This window comes from Neomonachus schauinslandi, chromosome 12 (genome assembly GCF_002201575.2).
Source record: "Neomonachus schauinslandi chromosome 12, ASM220157v2, whole genome shotgun sequence".
Lineage (NCBI taxonomy): Eukaryota > Metazoa > Chordata > Mammalia > Carnivora > Phocidae > Neomonachus > Neomonachus schauinslandi.
In genome coordinates this window covers 25,752,636-25,772,081 of record NC_058414.1, presented here as the reverse complement: position 1 = coordinate 25,772,081, position 19,446 = coordinate 25,752,636, and the positions used below count along the sequence as shown (strand labels likewise).

At 37.4% G+C, this 19,446-nt stretch overlaps 1 protein-coding gene across 7 annotated transcripts in view; it reads left to right on the top strand.

The window, feature by feature from the left end:
- Nucleotides 1-19,446, top strand: part of CACNA2D1 (calcium voltage-gated channel auxiliary subunit alpha2delta 1) — a 503,379-nt gene that overhangs the window by 384,552 nt on the left and 99,381 nt on the right. For all 7 annotated transcript variants that reach the window (XM_021689797.2, XM_021689799.2, XM_021689796.2 and 4 more), the window contains exons 8-10: nucleotides 2,327-2,396; nucleotides 4,741-4,791; nucleotides 7,235-7,334. In XM_021689797.2, coding sequence (XP_021545472.2) covers nucleotides 2,327-2,396; nucleotides 4,741-4,791; nucleotides 7,235-7,334 — 221 coding nt within the window. The remainder of the gene's footprint in view (nucleotides 1-2,326; nucleotides 2,397-4,740; nucleotides 4,792-7,234; nucleotides 7,335-19,446) is intronic.

Genomic DNA, 19,446 nt, shown 5'->3' with positions numbered 1-19,446 from the left:
CCCCCCCCCCCCCCCCCCCCCCCGAGATCCAGATCTTCTTTTTTTTTTTTTTTTATGAAAAGATTTTGTTTATATATTTGACAGAGAGAGACACAGTGAGAGAGGGAACACAAGCAGGGGGAGTGGGAGAGGGAGAAGCAGGCTGCCCACCAAGCAGGGAGCCCGATGCGGGGCTCGATCCCAGGACTCTGGGATCATGACCTGAGCTGAAGGCAGACGCTTAACGACTGAGCCACCCAGGCGCCCCAGATCCAGATCTTCTTATGGAAGATGGAGTCATGGCCCACCAAATGACCGAAAAGTTGCTATGATGTTATGCTAGAATGGTTTGCTGGTAATTCATCTTCTAGGTCCAAAATGTCTCCTTGGAGGCACTCCTACAAAAGTAGTCAGGGAGTACTGCTGGCCATTTTTTTTTTTGGAGAGTCTGAGAGCCCTCCAAAAGTTACCCAAGCTATAGGAGTTGAGCTCTAGAAAATACAATGCCCTGCAGGATCCAGACACCAGGAAGGCCTCACATGCCCCAAGAGCCTTTGAGCAAACAAATCAGAAACAGGAAGCAAAAACCCTTTCTTCATTGAGTGTCTCTCTTTCATCATCTGCTGACAAAGCTTAAAATTGTGCTCCTTGGTAAGAGAAAAATATTTTAAGAGCCCAGATCCTTTTTCATAGAGCAAGATAAATGGATGATTTTGGAGCTGAGAGGCAATAAATGTATAACCAGCAAAACATTGTACTGAAAGGATATCATCATTTAAATTTGTAGTTATCACCTAGACCCCAGCTTGGGGAGTCAGATATTATAGAGGTCTAGTTGAACGTGAACTGGCATGTCTCCTGGCATGCTTGTTGCTTTGTTCCAGGGCTCCCACAAAAAGAAAAAGTGAAATATTATCTGACTGACTTCACGTTTTTGTAAGTGAAGATTGTAGGAATAAAAGTAAATTTATCATTTCATTTGCATTGACTATATTGTAAATGGTTGGGAGATGGCTATATTTAAACTGTTTTATATAAATGTGATGAGTCCTTTAAAATGAATGTCATTTTATAATCTAGTCACTAGTGAGAAAAAAATTTTGTAGGCAAGGAGAGATTCGGAAGTTACCTATTTTTTGACATATCCTAATTGGCCAAATTATTATAGTTAACTGATAAACCTGATTCAAAGTAAAGTTTCCATAATTTCCATAGTTTTCAGTAAAGGGCAAAATAGATTGGGGGGCATAAGTCATGTGAATTATTAAAGGAATTTTCCTAAGAGTCATATGTTCAAGGAGAGGACTTGTTCAGCATAAAATTATCTAATTCTGCAGCATTTATTATTCTCCATTAGGTCTAAGGTATGTGTGTGTGTAAAGCATTTAATTTTAATTAAAGGGTAGATTTGGTTAGAAAAATGCAAATTAATTGCATTCAAAAAATCAGTGCAGTTAAACAGTTTTTTTTCTTGATTGCAAAATGATAAAGGCTCTGAAACTAATACAAGATTCTTGAATTTGTGCTTGAATTACTTCAAATCAGTCAAATAAATTTAAGGAAAATAGTTTTCTGTGGATTTATTTTAATTCTACTTTAACTTTCTTAATTATAATCGCAAATGTTCTGGCCATTATCAAATATGTGAAGAAAAAGATTTAAAAAATCTTACCACTATATCAATAACAATTCAAGAGAAACAGGTGTCTTTTTATAGATCAAGATAGTATGACATTGAATGAAAATATAAAGATCAAAAAATTGAAAGTACAATTTCCATTAGTGGCAAGTAATTTTCCTTTTAAGGTAAATTTTTATGTTAGTAGAGGGGAAGTAATATGTATAACCGCTGGACACCTGATAAAACACGTTAAGATAGCATCTAGAAAATCCCTATGTCAACAAGTTAGTTATGAAATAATGTGAAAAAAGAAAATTAACTTCTGTTACTTTCTTTTACACTGCTGTGTTTGCCATTTTAAAAAAGACTAAGGTATAAAAATTATAATCCCGGGGCGCCTGGGTGGCTCAGTCGTTAAGCGTCTGCCTTCGGCTCAGGTCATGATCACAGGGTCCTGGGATCGAGCCCCACATTGGGCTCCTTGCTCCGTGGGAAGCCTGCTTCTCCCTCTCCCACTCCCTCTGCTTGTGTTCCCCTCTCTCGCTATGTCTCTCTCTGTCAAATAAGTAAATCTTTAAAAAAAAAATTATAATCCCATTTTAACTATTGCTCTGGTAAGTGGAATGTGTCAGTGGAGTTTTGTGACTTTTGAAAATATCTTTCTAGATCATATGTAATATTTTTATTTAATTTCTCTATTTTTCATTTAATTTCTCTTTCTTTTAGCTTCCCCATGGGTTGATAACAGTAGAACTCCAAACAAGATTGATCTTTATGATGTACGCAGAAGACCATGGTAAGAATTTTTAGGTAGTCATGAAAAAATGAACTAGACAAAAGAAGGTCACATTTTTGGTGAAAAAATTGAAAGGATTTCCATTTTAGAATGAATACTGTCTAATTATTTTAAAGAGCTCTGGTGTGTGTTTTTTTTTTTCCATCTAATAAATAAATGCAGTTAAAACAATGAAGATAGTGAGTTCAAGTGAGCAATAATAATGAAAATTGTTGAAATGATTTGTCACATGGCTTCAAATGGACGAGTTGTAAGTTTTATATTCAATGTCATCTCTAAATCTCTTTTAGCTGGTGGGGGTTTCTATTGAAAAGCTCCCAGTTTGCTTGGAGTAGAGCTCTAATGAAGTGTTTCGATAGAGTAGAAGGTGGTTTGCCTCTGGCAGTGAACTAATGAGAACTGGCTGCAAGGTAAAAGCTGCCCCTAGTTACGGTCACAAAGCTTAGGTTTCATTTTCCCAAAAGGAAAGTTTTTTGTTCCTCACTACTAAAGCAACTCATTCTCCTAACATAGACCTTGAAAAATAGCAAATAGCTCATGAGTGCACGCACTGGGAAACAATTATTAAGCTTGTGTATTTTATTTCCATTTTTTAAAAGATGTATTTAATGTGTAGATTTTTTTTTTTTTTTAAAGATTTTATTTATTTATTTGACAGAGAGATAGCGAGAGCAGGAACACAAGCAGGGGGAGTGGGAGAGGGAGAAGCAGGCTTCCCGCCGAGCAGGGAGCCCGATGTGGGACTCGATCCCAGGACCCTGGGATCATGACCTGAGCCGAAGGCAGACGCTTAACGACTGTGCCACCCAGGCGCCCTAGATTTCTTTTTTTAAGGAGTTCACATTTTATACAATATACTGCTTTGTAATCTGTTCTTTCATATCAATACCTTTGAGTGCTTATGCATAAGAGACATGCTTAACGTCATTTTAGAATGATTATATGGTAACTTATTTTGAAAATCCCCTATTGGACATTTAGATGATTTCTAACTTTTTGCTAGGGTTTATACAAATTCCAAGATGCATGATGATTGATTCGAAGAAATATATTTAAGACTTTGAAAATGGACTATTAAGCATTCCAGTAGCAATTTAGATGAACACCAGCCACAAATGATAATACCAGATATTATAATCCACATAATATTTTTGTTAATATTTCTCCAGATGTGGTGGCCCTGAAGCTATGGGTTGTTGAATGGAGGCCGAGACTATGATATCATGTAGATTGGGTTCAGGAACTTGTTTTTGAGGGGAACCTTAGAAGCAAGGTGCCAACCTGCTATCCTGTCCTCTCATCTTCCCATAGAGAAGCATGCCAGGACCAGTTCACATGCTGGACATGAACTAGATTTTCCTCTCATTGGAATATCCTGGCGAACCTGCCCCATTTACCTCCTTACAGAGAAACAGACTTCGGTGCACGTTTTAAGCTGTTTCATGAACACGTAGTCCTGAGTAGATACTCACTGTGTTGGATGTTGTCTGAAAACGAATTGGCAGGTTTTCTGCAGGCTTCTGAGAAGTTAGATTTAGTCATGGGCAAAGAGGCCTGAGTGATAACTAAAAAGTTGAGGTCAGGTTCAGCTCTTCCTGGTGGGTAAGTCAGCCCTCCGACCCCCGTCACGCTGGCCAGGCAGCATAAACTTTGGGGATCATTCACCTGCAATTCACTTTCTCTCTACAGTCGTTGAACTATCTGAATACAACTTTCCTAGATTTGCTTTAATAGGCACAGATTCTGAGTCAGTAGGGCTGGGGTTCAATGTGAGAATCAGTGTTTTGAACTGGTTCTCCCGGTGATTCTACTCTTGGCAATGTTATATATTACTTTGTTTTAAATTACTTCCTTATCCCTTTGTATAACCCCTTAGTATTTCTTGTCTGTTGATAGTTGTTTTCTCACATTCCTAGACCACCTAGCTATTTCTGTGTTTATTTTTTTCATTGAAAAATAGGATATAATCTTATAATTCCTTAGAGTGAGTTTTAAACCCCACGGTCAATAAATTGGAGTTTAGGATATATATATATATATATTTCACATCCAGGAGTTAATTTCTTTTGCTTCTAATACTAGAACACATCTCTTGATCTTTTCTTATAGCTGTGATACATACCTTAAGTATTTTGCCTCTGACATCTCTATTATGTTAAATATAGCTTTTTAAAAATCAACATTGTAGAATTGTGAATGAAAGCACATTGTCTACTGAGATAGAATGGAAGTAGGGCCATGCTTGGAAAAGACTTGAAGAAATCAGTAAAAACCAATTTTTCAAAACATATCAATGTTTAATATTTTTCAAGATAAAAAAGTATTCATATGGTATTTGTTTCAGGTACATCCAAGGAGCTGCATCACCTAAAGACATGCTTATTTTGGTTGATGTGTGAGTAGTTAAATATTTTACATATATATACTGAAAATATAGGGAGGATTTGAAGATAACAGTAGTATGTTGGAAATAGGCTGGGGTGGGGGGAGGGGGAAGGCAAAGAGCAATCATGATGACTTTTATATCCAGACAAAGAAGCCATGTTAAGACAGTAACAAAACAAACAAAAATTCTCTTACTGTAAATAAGAATCTATATTGGAATTGAAAATTACGGCATCGTTCTAAAGTCTGAGCTTTTTGAAAATTATTCTTTTGTTACAAATTTTTGCTTTATATTTTAAACAGGAGAAAGTATTTGGTTGCTAAAACTTAGCAGTTCCTGCTACCAAACAAAACAAAACAAATTAGTTGGCACTTAGTCATTAATTAGTCAGTTAATTCAAATAACTTGTAGGGATTTAGCCACAAAATAGATAAATATCGAATATATTAAAGGCCAATACTGGGACTTTTTCAAGGGAAATGCTGGTATATAGGAAGGAATTCCACAAGTTTTTATATTGGTCGTTTTATTTTTTTACATCGCTTCAAGTTAAGGGGTGTGTGTGTGTAATCTTCTAATAAAATTTAAGATGAAATTGTAGAACATCGAAAATAATTAGTTTTTAAGAGTAATACCAAGGAGTTAAAAATATGAGGTATAAAATGCTTATTTTCCCTGAGAGAAAAAGTTACATCTTCTTATATTCTTTGCCACATTGGAAGAAACAGAATCCAATGTTTTGTAGGCAGATAAATCCATACTACAAGCTAGTATCAACATTTGAAAACATTTAGAAAATGATCTGAAGTAAACAAGTTAAAAACCTATCACCTAGCCTGAAGAAGGGAAGATAAATGAATTCAACAACTAAAACTTGGTGCTCGTTTCGGCAGCACATATACTAAAACAACTATAACTTACATGTTAGTTCCCATTTCATTTCTTAAGATATATGTAAGTCAGAACATTTTAATTAAATTATTGTGGAGTTTATATCATATGCTAATCCTTGATATTCTTCTTAAGTATAAATCTAAATGGTGATTCAATATGTTATAACCTTATTGGATATATGATAATTCCCAGAAATAATTTTTCATATTAAAATCTCTAGAACCCACATGCATATCGGAAGACTAAAAATGCATACGAAGTTGAAATATCATTTTTAAAGGATATTTCAACAAACATGTATGGAGGCTGTCCTTTATACAATGTGATAATGTAAAGACAAAGATGATTAAGATGTCTCTCAAAGATAATTCAAGTGTATTAGTGAAACTAAACTCTATTTCCAAGTAACTAAAATAATTGTAGAAGGTGATAGATGTAAAGTCTGACCCAGCACTAAGAGTTGATAGGAAAGAGCATTCTGATTTAAAGTGTCAGAAAAGACTTCATTAAGGAGGTAAAAGTAGAATTGATTCCTTAGAGTTAGGATTTCACAAGGTGGGCATGGGAGAGGAGAGGAAAGAGAATGGAATTTCCAGTGGAAGAATTGACAGGAGCAAAGCTGCGTGGGTGAGAACATCTGGGGAAACTATTGAGCAGAAGGAAGAAAGAAAGAAAGAGTATGAAAGTTTTGGAAAGCAGGGCTTTTGTGATCACTGGCTAGTTAGTAGGTGACTATGAGCTATTAACAGTATTTGATCAAGGTGTGTTTCCAGAATTTTCACCTGTTTGCATGGGGGTAGGGGGAGTAGAGGCTGAGAGTTGGATGGAGTGGCAAGCTCAGGGTCTTCAGGTAAGAAGTACCTGACACTGAGTGGAGAGAAGGTGGAGAGGAGGCCACCTCTGTGGGAACTGGGAAGTGGAATGAAAAAGGGAGGTTCTCTGAATGGGTTGGAAAGTTGAGGGAGGAGGAAATTGGATGACTGAAATCCAGCCTGGTTGGTACCAAGAACATTAATAGGAAAAAAATATGTTTGGGAGTAATTTGCCATTTTGTACATGGACCCTGTAGGTGTTTAACAAACAGCCAGAAGTCTAAAGTAGGGAAAAGCCAAGAGCCCTGGAGATGAAGAAAGGGGAGGTAGTTGCCTAGAGATGAGTCTCACAATGAGATGAGGTTGTCAAGGATCATCGAATATGTAGAGACAAGAGAAATAAAGACTAAAACCCTTCAACTTGGCTAACAGAGCTGGTATTCAGTATCTATTTCCTGAATAAGTAAATAGGCCATGAGTATCCATAATTTCTTAAAATCGTCCCTGGACATCATCATTGTAGTTAGAAACACATACATTCTGATGCTGATAGGAAAGATAAGATTCCTTATAATTTACTTCTACTCTATCAAAAACATGACTTTCTTTACTAATTTTTAAAGACAAAAATATTTAATTACATAAATGACCTAGAGTTAGTGCAGAAGTCTCCTTTCCTTCTGATGTGTGGTGTTGCTTCAGTACGTGGTCATGGACCCATTTTTTTTTTTTTTTTTTTTAAATAGGAGTGGAAGTGTTAGTGGATTGACACTTAAACTGATCCGAACCTCTGTCTCCGAAATGTTGGAAACCCTCTCAGATGACGATTTCGTGAATGTGGCTTCAGTAAGTATAAGATGACTGCATTTTTATGGAATTAATTCTGCAATTTCTGTTTCCCCCAATTTTAAATACTTTATCGTGTTTTATCATTGATAGGCTGAGGTAGGTCTGATCTTTGATAAGGCGATCTCACTGAGCAGTCCTATTCTTGTTCCTAATTCTCCTATACTTCCATGCCAAGGTCCTTTTTGAATGTCTGAGGCTTTTCCTGTGAGTGAAATAATTGAAGTAATAATGAAGAAGAAAAAGCATGGCAAATATTCTCCTTCACGCCAAGGAGCTTAAACAGGTGACATGAACCCCTATACTCACTGTTATCACTGTAACTCCTAATGTTATGAAACCTGGACTGGATCGCTCGACCGAAGAACCAAGCTGCACTCAGAGATCTTGGAGGCTAGGAGGTTTATTTAATGCCGTCAGGCTCAGAGGAGAGTGGTCTCCAAAGGTGTGAGCCCTGAGCACAAACAAAGGGGGTAATTTATACACTTCTACTTCCGCATACTTGGTATTTTGGCGCCCGTGGGAAGCCTTTTGGTGCGCGCAGGAAGCAGAGCTTAGAGAAGAACCTGGAAGAGCCCCCGGGGTAGGGGCTGGGACTCCCTTATTGGCTCCGTCGGCCATCTTAGGACACAGATTTTTCCTTATCACTAATAAGTAGCAACTATGGCAATTTTCTGTTCATTATAATACTCATTTTTCACATTGGACACATATCTATAACGTATTACGGTTTTTTAAATTTTAGTATAATTAAGGTCATATTAGTTTCAGGTATACAACATATTGATTCAACAATTCTATACATTATTCAGTGCTCACGATGATAAGTATAGCTACCATCTGTTACTACAATAGTGTTGACTGTATTCCCTCTTCTGTACTTTTATCTGTGACCTATTTATTTTATAATTGGAAGTTTGTACCTCTTCATCCCCTTTATCTATTTTACCCATTCCCCCCACCTGCCTACCTTCTGGCAACCACCAGTTTGTTCTTTGTATTTCAGAGTCTCTTGTGTGTTTGTTCATTTGTTTTATTTTTTTTTATTATTATTATGTTAATCACCATACATTACACCATTAGTTATTGATGTAGTGTTCCATGATTCATTGTTTGCGTATAACACCCAGTGCTCCATGCAGAACGTGCTCTTTAATACCCATTCCCAGACTAACCCATCCCCCCAACCCCCCTCCCCTCTAGAACCCTCAGTTTGTTTTTCAGAGTCCATCATCTCTCATGGTTTGTCTCTCCCTCCGATTCCCCCCCTTCATTCTTCCCCTCCTGCTATCTTCTTCTTCTTTTTTTTTTTTTTAACATATAATGTATTATTTGTTTCAGAGGTACAGATCTGTGATTCAACAGCCTTGCACATGTCTATCACCCAGCCACCCCATCCCTCCCACCCCCCACCACTCCAGCAACCCTCAGTTTGCTTCCTGAGATTAAGAATTCCTCATATCAGTGAGGTCATATGATACGTGTCTTTCCCTGATTGACTTATTTCGCTCAGCATAACACTCTCCAGTTCCATCCACGTCGTTGCAAATGGCAAGATCTCATTCCTTTTGATGGCTGCATAATATTCCATTGTGTATATATATATATACCACATCTTCTTTATCCATTCATCTGTCGATGGACATCTTGGCTCTTTCCACAGTTTGTCTGTTGTGGACATTACTGCTATAAATATTGGGGTGCACGTATCCCTTCAGATCCCTACATTTGTATCTTTGGGGTAAATACCCAGTAGTGCAATTGCTGGATCGTATGGTAGCTCTATTTTCAACTTTTTGAGGAATCTCCATACTGTTTTCCAGAGTGGCTGCACCAGCTTGCATTCCCACCAACAGTGTAGGAGGGTTCCCCTTTCTCTGCATCCCTGCCAACATCTGTCATTTCCTGACTTGTTAATTTTAGCCATCCTGACTGGTGTGAGGTGGTATCTCATTGAGGTTTTGATTTGGATTTCCCTGATGCCGAGTGATGTTGAGCACTTTTTCATATGTCTGTTGGCCATTTGGATGTCTTCTTTGGAAAAATGTCTGTTCATGTCTTCTGCCCATTTCTTGATTGGATTCTTTGTTCTTTGGGTGTTGGGTGTTGGGGGTTTGATAAGTTCTTTATAGATTTTGGATACTAGCCCTTTATCTGATATGTCATTTGCAAGTATCTTCCATTCTGTTGGTAGTCTTTTGGTTTTGTGGACTGTTTCCTTTGCTGTGCAAAAGCTTTTTATCTTGATGAAGTCCCAGTAGTTCATTTTTGCCCTTGCTTCCCTTGCCTTTGGCAATGTTTCTAGAAAGAAGTTGCTGCGGGTGAGGTTGAAGAGGTTGCTGCCTGTGTTCTCCTTTAGAACTTTGATGGACTCCTGTCTCACACTGAGGTCTTTCAACCATTTTGAGTCTATTTTTGTGTGTGGTGTAAGGAAATGGTCCACTTTCATTCTTCTGCATGTGGCTGTCCAACTTTCCCAACACCATTTGTTGAAGAGACTGTCTTTTTTCCATTGGACATTCTTTCCTGCTTTGTCGAAGATTAGTTGACCATAGAGTTGAGGGTCCATTTCTGGGCTCTCTATTCTGTTCCATTGATCTATGTGTCTGTTTTTGTGCCAGTACCATACTGTCTTGATGATGACAGCTTTGTAACAGAGCTTGAAGTCGGAATTATGATGCCACCAGCTTTGCTTTTCTTTTTCAACATTCCTCTGCTATTCGGGGTCTTTTCTGGTTCCATACAAATTTTAGGATTATTTGTTCCATTTCTTTGAAATAAGTGGATGGTATTTTGATGGGGATTGCTTTGAATGTGTAGATTGCTCTAGGCACCAAAAGAAAGCTGGGGTGGCAATCCTTATATCAGACAAATTAGATTTTAAACCAAAGACTGTAATAAGAGATGAGGAAGGACACTATATCCTACTTAAAGGGTCTATCCAACAAGAAGATCTAACAATTGTAAATATCTATGCCCCTAACATGGGAGCAGCCAATTATATAAGCCAATTAATAACAAAAGCAAAGAAACACATCGACAGCAATACAATAATAGTAGGGGACTTTAACACCCCCCTCACTGAAATGGACAGATCATCTAAGCGGAAGATCAACAAGGAAATAAAGACTTTATTTTTTATTTTTTTTTAAAGATTTTATTTATTTATTTGACAGAGATAGAGCACAAGTAGGCAGAGAGGCAGGCAGAGGGAGAGGGAGAAGCAGACTCCCTAATGAGCAGGGAGCCCGATGCGGGACTCGATCCCAGAACCCTAGGATCATGACCTGAGCTGAAGGCAGCTGCTTAACCAACTGAGCCACCCAGGTGCCCGGAAATAAAGACTTTAAATGACACACTGGACCAAATGGACTTCACAGATATATTCAGAACATTCCATCCCAAAGCAACAGAATACACATTCTTTTCTAGTGCCCATGGAACATTCTCCAGAATAGATCACATCCTAGGTCACAAATTAGGTCTCAACTGGTACCAAAAGATTGGGATCATTCCCTGCATATTTTCAGACCACAATGCTTTGAAACTAGAACTCAGTCACGAGAGGAAAGTCGGAAAGAACTCAAGTACATGGAGGCTAAAGAGCATCTTACTAAAGAATGAATGGGTCAACCAGGAAATTAAAGAAGAATTAAAAAGAATTCATGGAAACAAATGAAAATGAAAACACAACTGTTCAGAATCTTTGGGATGCAGCAAAGGCAGTCCTAAGAGGAAAGTATATAGCAATAAAGCCTTTCTCAAGAAACAAGAAAGGTCTCAAATACACAACCTAACCCTACACCTAAAGGAGCTGGAGAAAGAACAGCAAATAAAGCCTAAACCCAGCAGGAGAAGAGAAATAATAAAGATGAGAGCAGAAATCAATGAAATAGAAACCAAAAGAACAGTAGAACAGATCAACCCAAGTAGGAGCTGGTTCTTTGAAAGAATTAATAAGATTGATAAACCCCTGGCCAGACTTTTCAAAAAGAAAAGAGAAATGACCAAAATAAACAAAATCATGTTCATTTGTTTTAATTTTTAGATTCTACGTGTAAGTGAAATTATACGGTATTTGTTTTTCTGCACCTGACATTTTACTTAGCATAATACTTTCTAGGTCTATCCATGGTGTCCCAAATGGCAAGATTTCTTTCTTTCTTTTTTTTTTTTTTGGCTGAGTCCTATTCCTCTGTGTGTGTGTGCGTGCGCGCGCGTATGTGTGTATCTCACATTGTCTTTATCCATTCATCCTTTGGTTGATAATTGGGTCACTTCCATATCTAGATTATAATAAATAATGCTACAGTAAACATAGGGGTGCGTATATCTTTTTGAATTAGTGGGTTTTTTTTTTTTTTTTTTTTTTGGGTAAATACCTAGTATTGGAATTACTGGATCATATAGTATTTCCGTTTTTAATTTTTTGAGGAACCTCCATGTTGTTTTCCACAGTGGCTGCACCAATTTACATTCTCAGCAATAGTGCATGAAGGTTTCTTTTTCTCCACATCCTCACCAACTCTTGATATTTTTTTTGTCTTTTTCACATTGGCCTCTCTGACTGGTCTAAGGCAATATCTCATTGTGGTTTTGATATGCATTCCCTGATGATGAGTGATGTTGAGCATCTTTTCTGTGTCTGTTGGCCATCTATATGTCTTCTTTGGAAAAATGTATTCAGGGCCTCTGCCCATTATTTAATTGGGTTGTTTGTTTTTTTGTGTGTTTTCTTGGGGGGGGGAGGGTTTTGAGTTATGGGAGTTACATATTTTGGATATTAACCCTTATTGGATATGTCATTTGCAAATATCTTTGCCCATTTAGTAGGTTGCTTCTTTTGTTTTGTTGATGGTTTCCTTTTCTGGGCAGAAGCTTTTTATTTTGATATAGTCCCAATGGATTATGCTTGCTTGTGTTTCCTTGTCTTAGGAGACATATCTAGAAAAATGTTGCTATGGCTAATGTCAGAGAAGCTCTGCCTTTGTTCTCTTCTAGGATTTTTATGGTTTCAGATCTCACAGGTCTTTTACCCATTTTGAGTTTATTTGTATATGGTGTGAGAAGATGGTCCAGTTTCATTCTTTTGCATGTGGCTGTCCAGTTTTCCCAACACCATTTGTTGGAGAGACCATCTTTTCTCCATTGTATATTATTCCTCTTTTGTCATTGATCAATTGCCCATATAAGCGTGGGTTTATTTCTGGAGTCTATTCTGTTCCATTGATCTATGTGTTTGTTTTCCATTAATCTATGTGTCTGTACCATACTGTTCTGATTACTTTGTAGTATATCTTGAAATCTAGGATTGTGGTATCTCCAGATTTGTTCTTTCTCAAGATTGCTTTGGCTAACTTTAGGGTTATTTTTTTACAGCTTTGTGGAAAATGCCACTGGTAATATGTATCATAATAATGTATTAAGAATTATAATAATGTATTATGTTTTCAAGGTATTGTTAACACAAGAACTGACATGTCAATGTGCTTTTTAAAAAATACTATTTCCAAAGAACCATAGTAGACCTTCCTACTCATAGCTAAAGAATGTTGAACTCCAGAGCAAATAAAACAGGACAAAATGAATATTACCACATCTCATGAAATTTCATGATCGTTTATTGGTATATAACTTCACGTTTGAAGTGGTTATATTCACAGAGATGGAAGTGAGCGATTTGTGCCAAGGTCATTTTGTATTGAACATAAAAGAAGAGATTTGTCTTTGAGACTTCCTTCACTGGAAGGGCACCCCTAGGAAAAAAGTAGTCTCGGGAAGCAGGTATAATTCCTCTGTTAGTCTGAACTCCAGGTAACTAGATGTATGATGTTTACGAAGAGGAACGGGATTTATAACTAAAATGCTTTTAGCAGGATATCACTGGCTGAGGGTAGCTACAGAACCCAGGATCAATGAAGCAAGACTTTATAAAAATGTCCCATAGGTGATACATGCAAGGAACTCTGCATACCTCCTTTGGAGACTTCTTTTCATCTGGGCCACATGTGTGTCTCCATTACAGTAAGGTATGGCCTGGTCTTTAGTTTCCTAGGGCTGCCATAACAATACCATGGATTGGGTAGTTCAAACTACAGAAATGTACTTTTTCATGGTTTTGTAGGCTGGAACTCCAAGATCAAGGTGCTGGCAGGGTCAGTTTCTCCTGCTGGCTTCTTCCCTGGCTGGCAGATGGCTGCCTTATTGCTGCTTTAGATGGTCATCCACTGTGCATCGACACTCCTGGTGTCTCTCCTTCTTATATGGACACCAGTCCTAGTAGATGATGTCCTTATCCTAATAGCCTAATTATAACTTAACCACCTCTTCGAAGAACTTATCCTTGACTACTGTTACATTCTGAGGTACTAGGGGTTCAGATTTCAGCATATGAATTTGAGGGGACACAGTTCAGCCCATAACACCTGGGGAACCACCCTCAATGTCCAGATCTTTCTCTGCTTTACCTGAACCTTAAGCAGTCCTTTAGCTTATCTGTATCCTTGATATTATTTCAGAAAACTTGATACTGCCTAAGATCTGATTCATCCTATTTTTATACACTCTGCTCTGTGTTTTAGCTCAACACTTAACAAAATGTGAACAGGTAAAATATAATTTCTCAAATATCAGAAATGTAGTTATTTAGTTTCACTTGTACATAAACGTATCATTGATTACAAAAGTATAACAAAAGAGAAAGTTGTAAAAAAAAAAAAAAAAAAACAACACATTAAATTCAGTATGGATTTGACCTATCTAGTGAAATTTGTATAAAACCAGCAGATATTAAGTAAGGTCATTGTCTTAAACTGGCTTCTTCCTGATTCTCACTCATGGATTCAAAGTGTGGTAGTTGATTGGGACATGATCCCAGGAAACACTACCAGTTAAAGGAGTATGGAATTGAGTCAAGAGAAGGAAGGAGGGAACCAATTAAAGGATCTCAACTTCATTTAAAGGAACTTTATCCTACTAAAGAATCCTAGGAGCTGTTTAGAATATGAACTTCAAAGTTATTCTGCCGAAAGCCCCAAAGAGCTGGGGCTTTATGTACCAGCCTTCCCCATATGTGGGCAAAATAGATTCTGGCCACAGGAGGGGAAACGGAGACCAGAAGTTGTAGTTAATGGTAGTTAGAAACCTGAACAGTATCCTCTATATCCAGTCACTGATCCTTAAAGATGGTGACTGCTCACAATTAAAACAAACAAACAAGAAAACAAACAAAAACAGCTAAGAACACATCAGGAAGGTGGGCTGCTAATGTTAGAACAAAGTCCATAATTTATATTTATCTTTTTTCTCCTCTCATACCCTCATTTCCCCGCACACTTTGCTAACTCTGTGCCAGCAGGTTGATTAGTGAGATGGCCTGAACTTGAAACCCAGAGGCCTGTGAATCCAGTCTCTGTGTGTCGATTTCACAGTGGCTCCTGAAATTGTCCATAGTCTTCACTGAGCACGGAAGTCTTGAATGAGTACCCTGAGTTTTACGCTTGGTTCTGCTTTCCCACATTATGTAGCAACAATCTTCGTGACAATCTCCTTGTCAGCTGGAGGTCTGCCAGTTGATTTTTTTCCTTGCATTTTGTTTTTCTGGCTTGAGAAATCCAGAATATCGAGATAGTAGGTATAGATTTAGGAGGAGCACCACCTCACCATTACATCCCCACATGGAAAGTCGAACATTTGTGTTCAGCAGAGCCTAAAGTTACAGAGACAGGGTGTACAAATTTTCCAAGCAGATCACTTTCAGTTGTGGTGAGAGATGATGTTCCTACATCCTTCCCTTGGTTCCCACACTCATGCATTCTGCCTTTTTGGGGCAGAGCCAGTGTGGGGAGGGGCAACCTGATTTGTAGCATTTGCTAATTTTCATAATATAATCACTCCCACCTTGGCCACTTTCAAGCTACCTTATGTGAGGCTTTAAAGATTCCTGAAAATGATACCATTGTTTTTTCTTTTGTTGTTTTTTTTTTTTGTTTTTTGTTTTTATGAGCAGATACAAGTTGGTGCCAGCACATAATGAATATAGCACCATGGTTTAGAGTACATGTTATCTTCCCTGCATATTCTGCCAATACCTTCTGGTTCATATTAGGTAGATCTTATGTCTCTTTTGTTGAATATTCTCCCTCTTTCTCTCTCTCTCTCTCCCCGATTGTCTCTCTCTCTTTGTCTCCCTCTCTTTCCTCTGTCTCTCTCGTTTTTGTTTACCTGGAGCATAGACTTCTTTCCCAGATGGGACATTTTGAGACCTTACCTATTTGTTGCCTAGAGCCATGAGGGAAAATGAGATCAGATCTTCAGGAGAACACATGTCATCTTAGGGTGTTTAGGAATAGAAAAACTACTATCTTTTAGGTGGAAGAGGTTATTTCTGCTTATCCAGAGGGTATAGGGGAATCTGGAAGTTCACTGTTCTCAATTGTACCCACCTAGATGTTCTACACTTAGGGTCCCATGATTTGCCTATCATTGCCCTGACTTTTACATAGAAACTTGACAAGGCTATAAATGCAGCCTTCTTTTTAAGGATGTGACTCTCAAAAGCACACACTATGCCTATTTCTGGCACACGTTGACCTCACAACAGGAGATGGGAATCTCTTCATTATTTGTCCTAGAAGTCTTGTGGAGTTCACAGTCTGCCTTCAGTTGATGGTTGGCTGACTTGATGTTATCATTTTCTTCAGTGAATAGAACAACATCCCACCAACTCCAAACCTTTATGATTACTATTGCCAACATATTTCTGAAATGGTAGGCACCTCCCCTTCGATCTATATTGTGTTCCAATCACTGCAGGTGAAACGCTTGGCATTTGTGATACTACAGCCTCTGAGGGGTTTTCTTGACTCTAGTTATGACTGGTATACAGTCAGGTACTAGTGGAGTCTTTGTGGCCACACAGCTGGTGAGTGATGAGTTAATTCTACAATCCCATTCTGAGGATCTATCAACCTAGATTGGGTTTCCCCAGAAATGGTCCCCGAGACAAGGATTCAAGTACAAATGGTTTATTTAGAAAGTAACTCTAGGAAATACTTAGAGAAATGTGAGAAGTTTAAAAAAAAGAACTAATAAAAGTTGGATTATCAAATAAGTTACCACTCTGAGTGAGTACAGCTTGATGCTCTGGACAGTTCTGAGAATCCGTACAGATTATGTGAATCAGAGTTTATCCCTTCCAAGGGGAAAATGTGCTGCAGTATTTAAAGTTAATGAGTGCTCCTGACAGACGTTAATTCCCTGGTGTTCCGAGGCCAACATATACACAGGCAGAGGGCTTACAGAAAGTTCAGGCAGTTAAATTTGGGCTCCATGGAAATACGGACGGGATACCAATAGCATCTGCCTTAGCTAGAAACTAAACAGTGCTATTAATGAAAATGCTTTAAAGAGAATTTCTGATTAAACAGTAGAAATGGATTTGAATGAATTTTGTGTTTTCAGCATTTAACCGGCAACTAATGATTCTTTCTTAATTAAATCACTCAGATGGGATTGACATTGGGATTATTAATGCCTGACAAGTCTTAAAGACCATTACTTTTCTTAAAAATATTAAGGCTTTTAAATGTGTATTGCTTTAAAGAAAATTGTTAACTAACTCCTTAAGAAATACAATTGCAAGATATTTCCTTGTGGTTTCTGTGAACCTGGTCAATAGACCTTGTTGGTTCATTGACAGTTCTTTGCAAATGCATACTTGTGTATCCTCACTTGATGTAGCTTGACTGTGAAAGCTACAGGAGTATTCGCAAATGGGATATGGAGCTCCCAGAAAGAGCTGGGAGTGCATTTAATCCGGAAATAATGTATCTCAATATCTCAAGTTAAAAAATATGAAAATAGTCAGTTATATATTCAAAAATAGGGAAGAAGAATGATATTGGAAAATGTACGATGCATGCAAATTGTAAGGCAAATAATGCAGAAAGATATTTGAAAGATGAAGCCATCATGATTTCCCACTTTATTCCCAGAGAAGTTTATTGCTGGTCTCAGCTCCTGTATATTGGCTTGTTTCGTTTAGATTAGTCACTTTAATTTGCTTTCATTGGTTATGGTCCTCATTTACCATAAAAAGATAGTTTTGTCAACTATACTCTGAATTTTTTATTAACTATATACTGTTGTTAATTTTATTATTTCAGAAAATCATTAGTACATTTTCATGATTGAAAAGTCACTGATTGGTTTTAAATGATCTTATTATTCCAGCCATAGATTTGCCCTTCAGAAATAAGTATGAACAAGATCTCAGGTAGCTATGTGGTCATTGTTTATCTTATTTTGTATTAACCTTCATTAATCACAAGTCTTATGGAATATTTAATGTTATTTTTTTAAACACTGCTTTTGTGGCAGGAACTGTTCTCTTTGTTTTCCATGGTAACTCATTTAGTCTTTATCACTACCTTGTGAGGTAGGTACTATTACTGTTCTTAATTTTACAGATAAAGAAACAAAGTTCTAGTATCTTTTCTAAGGGAGAAGACAGAATTGGAACACAGCCATCTTTGTTTATGAGTCTAGATGTAACCACAAAGTTATGTGACTGAATGCTGAGGAAAATATAAAATATATTTACTAATTTTTTTAAAGATTTTATTTATTTAGAGAAAGAGCGAAAGAGAGAGAGAGAGAGAGCATAAGCAGGGGGAACAGCAGGGAGGGGGAGAAGCAGGCTCCGTGTTGAGCAAGGAGCCCGATATGGGGGGGCGCCTGGGTGGCTCAGATGGTTAGGCGTCTGCCTTCGGCTCAGGTCATGATCCCAGGGTCCTGGGATCGAGCCCCGCATCGGGCTTTCTGCTCAGCAGGGAGCCTGCTTCTCCCTCTCCCTCTGTCTACCCCCTGCTCATGCTCTCTCTCTCTCCGTATCTCTGTGTCTCAAATGAATGAATAAAATCTTAAAAAAAAAAAAAAACCCAATATGGGGCTCGATCCCAGGACTCCGGGATCATGGCCCGAGCCGAAGGCAGACGCCTAACTGACTGAACCACCCAGGTGCCCCTACATTTACTAATTTTGTGAAATCTGGTTTATTTAAATAAAACTCCGAAATCTTGGAATTGTTAGAAATTCTAAGGTAGAATATGATTAGGTTATAAAAATGAAGAGAAATTGTTTTTAAATCTAAATTTATTTGTAAAGAATGTTATTTTTGTTTTACTGGAGGAATTCTTTCAGTAAATGTTTCTGTATTTTGGCTTGAAAAAACACATATGAATTGGATTATTTTTACAATTGCATATGAACACTTAAACGTTATATCTGGATTATACATTCTGCCTAACTAGTATATTTTCCTTTTTATGTATTTATTTCCTTGCTTTATCATGTATCTTTTGCTCCTATCAACTTCATATGCTCTTATTTGCATCCATATTATATTTAATGTCAACCAAATTAACTTCATAATTTAAAAGAAATTCTTCAGTTTTATTAGTTACCATGCTATATTTGGGGCTATAAAATGCCTGAGATTGATACATGTAAAGAGACTTAATTATTATACATCATTTTCGTAAAAGAAAAGCAAAAATATATTTTTGTCTTCAACAGATAGGCCTTTTTCTCATTAAATACAAATTTCATAATTTAATGATATGGAATTTCTAAGGAAAGAAACTTCAAAATGTATTTATGATGCCCTGGTGTATGTATGCATGTGTGTATGTGTACACACATGTGCATGTATTTTTTTTCCTTTTTTTCCTTTTTCTCTGAAACTGAAAGTCTAGGAAAGAAATGATAGAACTTTTAGTTTTTATAACTTCAGGGAGGCATTATATTAAGGCACTCAGGAAACCTGGTAGTGATTCTGTAATTAACTTTGACCATAATTTTTCCACAAAGCCCTCACGCATTTCTCTTCCTCCTCATACCAAAGCTCATGTGAGTCATCCAAAGACTTAGGATTCAATCGATAGGGATACTTGCCAAAGTTGCCTAGAACTCCCAACTGAAAAATCCTCCATTCTCTCATTTTTAGGTTGATGTTTCTAAGTCTTTTAAAATTTTGTAAAGAACAGTAATTGTTATGCTTCATTCACGTGTAAGATGTCAGGAGTATGGCCACATCATGTCCTGATGTATT